Source organism: Gopherus evgoodei, chromosome 7 (genome assembly GCF_007399415.2).
Source record: "Gopherus evgoodei ecotype Sinaloan lineage chromosome 7, rGopEvg1_v1.p, whole genome shotgun sequence".
Classification (NCBI taxonomy): Eukaryota; Metazoa; Chordata; order Testudines; family Testudinidae; genus Gopherus; species Gopherus evgoodei.
Window position 1 is genome coordinate 4,315,116 of NC_044328.1, and position 10,023 is coordinate 4,325,138.

General features: G+C 46.9%; 1 protein-coding gene across 1 annotated transcript in view; it reads left to right on the forward strand.

Moving 5' to 3' along the window:
- Window positions 1-9,719, forward strand: part of SUFU (SUFU negative regulator of hedgehog signaling) — a 118,204-nt gene extending 108,485 nt beyond the window's left edge. Inside the window, 2 exon segments of the mRNA XM_030568507.1 lie at window positions 443-511; window positions 4,304-9,719. Of these exon segments, the coding sequence (XP_030424367.1) occupies window positions 443-511; window positions 4,304-4,393 (159 nt within the window). The 3' untranslated portion in view covers window positions 4,394-9,719.
- Window positions 9,720-10,023: the final 304 nt, after the last annotated feature.

Genomic DNA, 10,023 nt, shown 5'->3' on the forward strand with positions numbered 1-10,023 from the left:
CGAGGTGCCCAAAATGCAGACTCTGTGCAGGTTCCAGGCTGTCCCCCTCCACCAGCTGTAGCCCAATTATACTAGAGACTTAACTCCACTGTGACAATGAAAATGTCTCTGTTTCCCACTGCCTTCCTTTGCAATTGTTCGCTTGACCCCTTTTTGCCCTCCCCTGCCTCCCTCCCCCCTTCCTCTCTGAAGCTGAGCCTCTAATTTTAGACATAGGGAGATAATTGATGGTAGCAAAAGATTGCCTTGTAATCTTAGCATTTTTTGCAGTGGTTGGGGTTGTCGGGGGGGAGTAAAGCCAGGAGCTAGAGACCTCAAACCTTTGTGTCGCCAAAGAAAAGTATGTACAGTCTCCCCTCTGTGCAGAAGAAAGGCGTCTGTTGCTTGGCAATTACATAAAGCTTGGAGTGTAAAAGAGTAAACTAGTGTCTTCCCCTTGCAGATCCTGTTGACTGAAGAGTTCGTGGAAAGAATGCTGGAAGACTTAGAAGATCTGACTTCTCCAGAGGAAGTAAGGCTGCGTTGCTCCCATATCTGGCCGAGAGAAAAGCTGCCCAGTTCGCTTGTTTTGTTAGTTTTGGAGTCTGGCAGCTTCCAGCCCTTCCCACAGCTTCAGGGCTCAGCCACCCTTTGAACCTGCTGGCATAAACCAGGCCACCCGGAAGAGGAGGCACTGCGGAGGCAATTGGGGACCTGCAGCTCATCCAACACCGCCCCAAAAGTGGGGGGTGTTGGCTAGCGAGGCCATGGCCACCGCTGCTGCAAAATGCACTGATTCGGCACGCTTCCCCAGGTAGCCTTCACTGGCAGGGGTCCCGACAGCAGTTGGGATGCTGCCGTCCCCCAGCCAAAGCCCCAATGGAGCAGAGCTGTGTGGCAGCCCTGGCCACTGCACCCCTGCAGCAGCATGGCTGAATGACCCCTTTGTACGTTCTCTGTGCAGCTGTGGCGCTAACTACACTTCGTGCTGGGGCCTGCAGAGCAATGCGGAACACCCAGCATATTTGCTGCCACTTCATATTGCACTTCAGAACCTCTTATGGGTGGGGAGGGAGGGGCTATTTAATACCTGCTGCTTGTCCCTCATTAGTTCCCTTCCCTCCCAAACTCTGTGAAGTTTGCGTGTGGCGCACAGACACACACGGCCAGCCAGCAGTGCTGAGCTGCAGCAGCAGGGGACGCACCACGGTGACGGACTTTCCCTATCGTGTGACCCAGTCTTCAAGAGCATTTAACACCAGCTCTTCCCTGCACTCCACATAAATATCCTGCCTCCCTTCAAAGAGCAGTGGCAGCAATGACATGTAATATTTTTATCCCATTTTTTACAGCTCCCTGCGGACTCTAAAGAAACTTTTCTAGGCTTGTAAAGTAGCCCTCCTGTCCCTCTGTCCCTCCCTGCTTCTCCTCCCAGAAAAACCTCAGTGCTCTAGTTGTTTAACCCTGAGCTGACGTAATGCCAGGGTTATATATGCCCTGTGAACGAGCGCAGCAGTGGATCAAGCACCTCGCTAGCAGTGTAGTGAATTACCAGGCCAGCTCTTATCCATTTAAACCTAAGCCAAAGATCATTTGTGCCAGGGACTTGCTAGCACAGAAGTGACCATTTTGGAGTCCCTTTGCTAGGGCTAGTGTTCCCTAGCTTTACTGGGAAGCTAATGCTGTACGTAGGGTGGTTCTGTAGTGCCAGACAAAGGATGAGACACTGGCTTCCACATTGCTTTGACATTACTCATTTTAAAATGTTTTCTGACATATTCTTCTCTGACATTATCATTTTGGAACCTTGCCAGCTTAAAAGAAAAGGGGTGGGGGATACTTTAGGTTGTTATGATCTTTCATCACCCAAAATCCCACCAGATTTCATAAGCCTTTGGCTGTTGCCGGTATCCAACCAGGTAGAATGAAAATCCAATTTGGGGTTCTAGGAAAAGAACCTCTCCTTCATGGTGTAATGAGCCAGGTGAAAGTGAAATGAATACCAACTGCAACACCACACAAGTCTGGCTGAGCACCTCAGAAACTCATGCTGTGTCTTTGTGTCTCTTTGTTAACGTTAGAATGGTTGTCTGTTAAGTGCATGAGAAGTTAGAGCTGGAACAGGGGCCCATAGGCGAAATCAGATAGTGACCAAAAATAAGGGTGCAGGTTATACAGAGGTTTGTAAAATGGTTGGCCAAGTAGTGTAACTTGTACCAGTTTTTATTCACTAGAGGAGTGAATTTGAGTGTCCACTTAGGAACTGAGAGGGCAGATAGCCCCAAAAATACAATTACTGGAATGGTGGAAGGTTAATTTTGGGGTGCTTTACTGCTTATGCCCACTCTCCAACACCCTTGTACCAAACAGAGGCAAGTCTACGCTGTGGTGGTGGGGTGAATGGCAGCTCATGTTTTCATAGACAAGCAATTGCTTGTGCAGCTGACGCTGAAGCTCACTCCACGGCGTTCTTGCATCTCATTGTCGCGGGCTAGCAGAAGTACAGCTACTGTGGGTACATCTGTGGGAGCCACCACTCACACCTGGCTGCAGTGTAGACACAGCCATAGTTTACATGGGCGCCTGTGTCCCCTCTGAATTTGGCCCAAGAACTTTCGTGGGAAAGGAACTCACTGCACTAGTTCTGAATTTAGCATCTCTCGTTTAGATGGTCCTCCTTAGTCAAGGCAGAATCCTGGGTAGAGGCCCCTGTTCAAATACCAGGTAAAATCCTTCTGTCAGCTGGGGCTAGGCTGTGCATGCAGCAAAATTTTAAAAACAAAGCAATTCATTTTCCAGAAATTCCCGTGCTTTGTCTGCACAAGCTGGGGGTGACTGGGACAATCCTATTCCCTGGAACAGCTTTCAAGATCAGCTCATTGCATGTTTATGAATGGGGCAAATGTGTAGTCTGGACAAGCCCTAAAACACTAGAGCCAGCTTTAAATAAATAGGCTGCCATTGTACACATCTAGGAATTTATCATGTTAATCAGCCCTGCATCTCTCCCCCCCCCCCCCCCCCCCCCGCTTCTATTCTTGACATCTTTTTCCACTCTGACTTTCCTCTGCAGAACCAGCAGCGGGAAGCAAAAATGAAATGGAGTTAGGATCTTTTTCCTCCTCTGAGACGCTTATCCTGTAACTCCATGATAGCCCCAAACCCTGTTGCCACCCAGCATGGCTATGCCTGGGCTTACCCTTAGTGCAGACACCCTTCCATTTGCTTCCTGCTCAAACGAACTGATGCAGGGGCACTGACTCTCTGAGCGGGCCAGTCATCTTGTTTCTCTGAGCGGGCCGGCAGTTCAGTACATCCCACAGAAAAACTGTTTTTGACGGAGCTGTTCTGGCACGTGCATGTTAGTCACGGTCAGACCAGTACATTCTAAGGACTACTCAGACAGCTGTCCAAGATTGCCCAACGCCGGTTCTGGGAGCAGGAGTTTTGGGGTTGCTTTCCAACAGGAGGGTCTTTGTGGTGGGGTGGAGCTAGGACTGGATGAACCAGAGCAGCTGCAATATTTGTGGCTTCCCTTCCACATGAAGAAGTAGCCATTGGAAGCAGTGGTATGTAAAATCAGACTTGAGCTCAAGTTCCTATGCTGGGTATTGCAACCAACACTTTCTTAATAGTCAGGGCAGCTGTGTGTGTGGACATGAGCCAGGGTACAGTCACTGCAAAGTCAAGGGGTTTGTTCCAGAGGTTTGGTTTGAGGTTTTTTTGCCATAAATAAAGTGGCCCAAAGACGGTATTCAGAAACACTGGCTCTCCTCCGCCAGGACAGCATGACTAGCTGCTGGCCATGTGAATCATTGCGCCACTTTCTGCCTGCTACATACAGAACCATACAGCCTCACGTATATCACATGACACAGAGAATCTTAAAGCTGCTGTCCGATTCTTGCTTTAAAGCAAACAAAGGGGGCTCGTGGGGCCTGGGGGTAGTTGGAGGAAACAGTGAAGTGGAAAGGGAAATACTCTTGCAAGTTGCAGACTTTCACTGAGATGCGGGAGGGGAGGGAAAATGGTGGTGGGAACAGGAACCCTGGCAGAATTCACCGAATGAAATGAACAACGCTTGGGCTGGAATCTCGTAACTTTATTTTGGCAGCAGAGACACAAACCACATTATCTAATGTCCACTGCTGTCCAAAACATACTGATGGGGGAGGAAGGAACGTTTTCTTAGTGGCCCTTTGCTTTAAAATAAAATAAAACGTAGCTCCTAAACGGAGGGCTGCCTGCTTTCAGAATAGCTTTGGGTGAATGCGGTTTAGGCTGCAGGGAAATACATTAACTGAGTCCCTTTATTGCCTCGTAGTTTAAACTTCCAAAAGAGTACAGCTGGCCTGAAAAGAAACTGAAAGTCTCCATCTTACCAGATGCTGTGTTTGACAACCCTCTGCATTAGAGCCGAATTACACCCTTCTGACATCTGGGAGAGCCGAGTGACTGTACATTGCTCAGTGACTCACAGGATAATTAATGCAGTAAGAACTAGGCCTTCAAATAAAGGAGATTGCTGCACAACCGCTGCAAACAGAAGAGGAGTTACACAACACCAACCCAGACAGAACTGGACAGTGCTGGGCCCTTTCTTCCCATCCTTTCCTGGGCTGAGCTCTCCAGGAACAACCTGCGTGTGTTTGAGTGCAAGTGAGAAATATTTAACTATGAAAAGTAGTGGTAAGAATTTTTTCCCTGTTCTAGCTGGGGCTACAAATATACCTGCAGTCTTCGCCCAGGGTGTCGATACCTTGTACGCCTTTATTTACATACGCGCTCTGCCAGGTGCAAGCACATGGATTAAATGTTCTCTACGTGACTTTAGAATCCTTTTGGTTAGCCAAACTTTTACTGACTGCAGAACTGTTCCTCCAGGGGCTGTTTTGTCTTTTCAGAAACAGAATGGTGTTAACGAGGCCAGAAGCTCGCATGCTTCATTTAAATCAAATTTAGTCAAAAAACAAACTGAAACCCTCCCTGCTGCTAGAATTAGGAAAGGTCTGAGCATTGAGCTCAGTCTGATTAGCTCTGGTATCGCTGCAAACAGAGGGAACTTTCTTCTTGCACATCCTGTCCTAGTGTATGAATGTATGCATGAGCCCCAGAGAAGGTTGTGACCTCTGCTTTTGCACGAGCAGGAGGAAGAGAGACTACCGGGGCAGAGGAGGAGATCTCCTGTTTACAGAATGTTTATCTTTCAAGGGATGCTGTCAAGTACTTCTTCCTTGCTATTGTACAGAATCCCTTTGAATCCTAGAAGTGGGAAAGGACCTGTGTGTTCAGAGGGGCCACGCTCCAGGAACCAGGGGGCTGCTCTAAATTGTCCACCCTCCCCATCAACAGAGAGCAGCCACCAGCGGAGTCCTGGAAGAAAGCCCTACCTGCACCACAAAATAAACCCTGCTAGGGACTCGCTTACAGCACAGTTGTCCTTAGCGCAGTTCTATCTTACCAGACTCTGACTACCTGCTGCTTTTTCTTGGTGCACATGGGACCGTAGCCATGTGTTAAGGCCTTAAACCTTGCTTTAACGATTGGGGGACGAGCAGGCTGTATCCAGGCCCCCCCCCCAGCTGTATTGTAGTATAAGCTTCAAGCTCTGCTTCCAACATGCAACTCCCTCTTGGTCCCAGCGGCCTCCCTTAGACCAAGATGGAGCATGCGTGCTGAGAGCTTTTGTCTCTGCAGGTTGCATCCTGGTACCAAAGAGCAGGCCGTTGGTGGGTGCATTACAGATGGGCTGCAGGCTACCCTATGCTTGAGTCCTTCCCCTGCCAATCCTGGATTGTTCTCTAAAGCAGATTCACACTGGAATACAGTCACTTCTAATTCTGTGGGTGCAGATTTCTCCCCCACCCTTTTTCACTCACAAGCTAACATGGCCGTTTCTTTGTCTCTGGTTGTACATAATACAGTGGTCTTAACATGGCTGTGGCAACAACTTTTAACAACTGACTGCCTTTGATCAAACCACAATGGCTAAAACTGGCCCATACCTCACAGAAGCTGGTGGTGGTGGTTGTCTTAATTTCTTCCCAACAAACTGGGATTTTGTCAACATTTTAAAAATATATTTTGGAGCTGGTTGCTGTTGGATGTATAGTCCTGTGGTGGAGGCCTGTATCTAGGAGCCGAGGGGTCTGGCTCTGCTCTGGATTTCCTGTGTGAGTGTAGGCAAATCACTTCACTTCCTCCTCTGCAAATGAGGATAATATTCCTGGGGGGTTTGGGATGCCTAGACCATTAGCATCTGTGAAGTGGACCAAGATTCTCAGAGGGAGGTACAAGTACCATTATTTTTATCATTATTTAAGTCAAGCCAAATCCAGATCCTACGTTGCTTATCAGCTTCCTTTTTACAAATCTATGAAAGCAATTTAGATGTAAATGAGTCTGTAATTTTGTCTGAATTCAAAGGGTCATCTTGAAATCATATTTTTAAAGAGCAGCGTTTCGAATCTCAGGGCCAGTCAGAGTGATTTTTGTGTTGTGGCAGTCTGCATTTATCCAGGAGAATCTTGGGCTGGCTTTCAGCGTCTCATTTAGTATGAAATGTGTACGCGGTGCCGGTTTGTTCTGTTCCTTAACGTTAGTGGGAGCTGTAGATGCATTTCCAGGGGCCAGTGGACTAGAGAGAGACTGAAAATTGACATGCAAATCTACCAACCCAGGCACAAAATAGACTCCCCTCCCCACCTCACTGTGAAGAAATAGTGGCATCATACCAATCAGAAAAGAGGGAAAGTGGACAATGAAGACTTTGCCTTAAATCCACAGATTTCAAAAAGTGGCCCATGAACCATTGTAGAATGGCAAACACTTGCCAGTGGTGTTTGGAGAACTGGCTGATTGCCACAGGGCTGGCTCCTCCTCCGTCTTTCCAGCTGCAAAGTCTCATTAAGAGAAGCTGAAAGAACAGGACTTTCCTAGGGTGATTTGTCCATGTCAGCAATTGCTGCTGTTCCCACAGAAGTCACAAAGGGGCAGAGACCAGGAGGCCATCTCTGAGTTCTGTGTCTCTGCCCTAACTCGAATTGAGACTCTTTGAAACCTTTCCACGAGACACGTGAGCGAGTACTGGATTGTAGGTAAAATACCTTCTCTCTGCAGGATTTTCCAAATCTGCCTCTCCCACGTTTGTTCTTCCGTTCTGCATTCACGCCTGTTTGATGCTGTGGGTTGGATGTTCATTGGCTTCAGAGGGGGATAGGAAGGGAGCACACTGAGGCTTGGCCTACACTACATGGTTAGGTCAATGTAAGCTGCCTTGTGTCAACCTAGCTGTGGAAGTGTCTTCTGTCCAGTTTGGCTCCTGACGACGTAAGTGCCTGTCTCCACCCATTTAGTAATGCCACCTCCCCAAGCAGGGTAGCGTCACAGTCAATGTAATTAGGTTGACCTAATGTCAGTGTAGACACTATGATGCTTATGTCGACTGTTATTGGCTTTCAGGAGCCATCCTGCAATGGCCAACGCTGACAATACAATCTATACAGGCACTCCTGGGGAGGATGTGTGCTGCCAACACAAGGAGCCAAGTGCACGAGCGATTTAATAACTCCGGTGGCTGTATGTCGTAAAAAATTAGGTTGACATAATTTTGTAGTGTAGACGTGACCTGAGTGCTTTGGAAATCCCAGCTGTTATCCATGTGTTTTTGTTTATATGTCATGTATTTATATACAGTCATCAGTATTTGAGTTATGAACAGTTGGCAAGATAGGTACCTTTTATTTGTAAGACACTTTTTCACAAACCCTATTCTTAAAGCCTTGCAGGCTGCCAGATTACAGTTTGTGTCAAGGAAAGGAAGTCAGGTCTTCCTAATTAGTTTAGCAAGTAAAATAAATAAAAAACCAATTAAACAAATCACTGCTAAAATAGCAATCTCCGGCTTATTACCAGCCTCTCTGCAAGGGATTCACTGGTGAAAGGAAACCTATTGACTCTGTCCCACTCCTGTCTCCGTTCTTTTAGAACAAGAAAGTTGCACATTAATCAATATTTAGAGAACTCGTCTCCCGTAACATTTTTCCCTGCATGCAGTTGAAGTTTGTAGTCGTGCCGAAGACTATTCAGTTGGCAGCTAAACGAGATCTTGAGTTTTGATACTTTTCTAGTTGTTTTTGTCTTGGGAGGAGGGGTGACATGGAAAAAAGAGAACTTTTGAATATATATATATTTTTAAATGAGTAAATGGCTTGAAAAGGGAAATGCATAAGTGTTAATTCCAAGGTGGTTTTCCAGGCCAGTCTTGCTGAGAATGGCAGTTCCACTCATGCTGCTTTTAGATTTGTTCAGGCTGGCGGAGATTTGAACAGGGATTATACAAAAACACAAGCCATGCAATTTGCGTTGGCTGGAAGCTGCGGTCTGAATGTAAATTGTACTTTAAAAGAAGTGTGTAGACGGTTCTCTTCCCCCTACTCCTCCAAAAAGAGAGAAATCTCCCAATGCAGATAGATAGGAATACTTCCTTATGGCAGACCTGTGATGACTTGAAAGTCTATCATGGGGACAGCCACCTTCAAACAAGAGCTGTAAACACTCTTCCCCTCACACACTGTTTAAAAAAAAGTTACAGTATTAAAGAAACTAAGCTCTCAGCAAACCAGAGAGCCCTTGCAACTGGTATGACCTATTGTAATATTTTCTGTGGCTTAGATCTAGGATATCTGCTGTGTAATGGCTTTGAGAACAGCGGTAGGTTGGTTTGATTGTACACAGATTTGCCAAGAATGATTTGAGATAACATGCTAAAGCCCTACATTTTAAATAATCTGTAGCCCCTGAATGGTCACAGGGTACACGATTGTCTTTGAGGAAATAAACTTTTTTTTTCTTACAAAACTTGATACCAGTAGAAGTACTAGAGGATGGAATTTAAACATCATAATGAATTGATGCATAGTTTGTTAGACATTGACCTGCAGTGTCCGTGACCCAAGTGTTGCAAATTGCGCTATTGCAAGCAAACCTGGCGGTGAAATTCACTAAAACGAAAATGAATCTGACTTAGGACCCAGTTCTGCGAAGGGATTCGTGTGAGCAAATCCTCGTTCCAGTGCTCAGTCCTGCTGACGTGAGTGAGGCACACAGGATCTGCTCACATGGAGACTGGCCCTCGGTCCGTGCTGATTGTCCGCGCAAAGCGTAACCACTTGACATAAACAGCAAGTTGAGAATGTTTAAATCTACAATAGTGTCATTTATAATAGAGAGAGCAAAAGGTCATATTTGTTTTCTCTGACATTGTCCACAAATGGCTGTCTTGTTAGCAAATGGAAGGTGAAATTATGACGTGGCTGCTTCTTATTCTGTTTTAATCATTAACAGTTTACAGAAGTTACTGCTGCTTCTCTCTCAATCCCCTTGTGTGACTTTAATTGAATGAGCTGCGTTATCATTACTCATGTGCTGTGCATTTACGAGACTAGTCAGCAGCACCTCCAAGGAAAACGCTTTCAGATGCTCCATCTAGAAAAACATGGCTGCTGCTCACATTTTTCTCCGGTGGTGGGCACGAGCGACATCGTCTCTTCCTTCTCTCTGGCCTTTTTATTACTACGAAAGGCCTATGTGGAAAAGGAATCTTTGTTGCTTAACAGCTCGTCCTGCAGCTGCTGGTTATTCCTGCCTCACATGTTCACGTCCAAAGTCGTAACCCCAGTTTTGTTGCCTTGTAACTAGCTGCTAGCAAGGATTGCTCTTGCAACTTCAGGGGCGGGAAATAGTACAGGCTGTTAGGTCATCTAGCCCAAGGGTGGCCAACCTGAGTCTGAGAAGGAGCCAGAATTTACTAATGTACATTGCCACAGAGCCACAGTCATACATCAGCAGCCCCGCCGCTCCCAGCACCTCCCACACACTGGCAGCCCCACCAATCAGCACCTGCCCCTCCCTCCCCACACCTCCCGTGCAGAGGTGAAAGTAAGCTGGTGCACCCCGGTGCGTCGTACCGGCAAGAGCCAGTGCACTGTACCAGGGCAGCCCGGCTTCCCCAGGTGGCAATTTAAAGGGCCTGGAGCTCCCAGC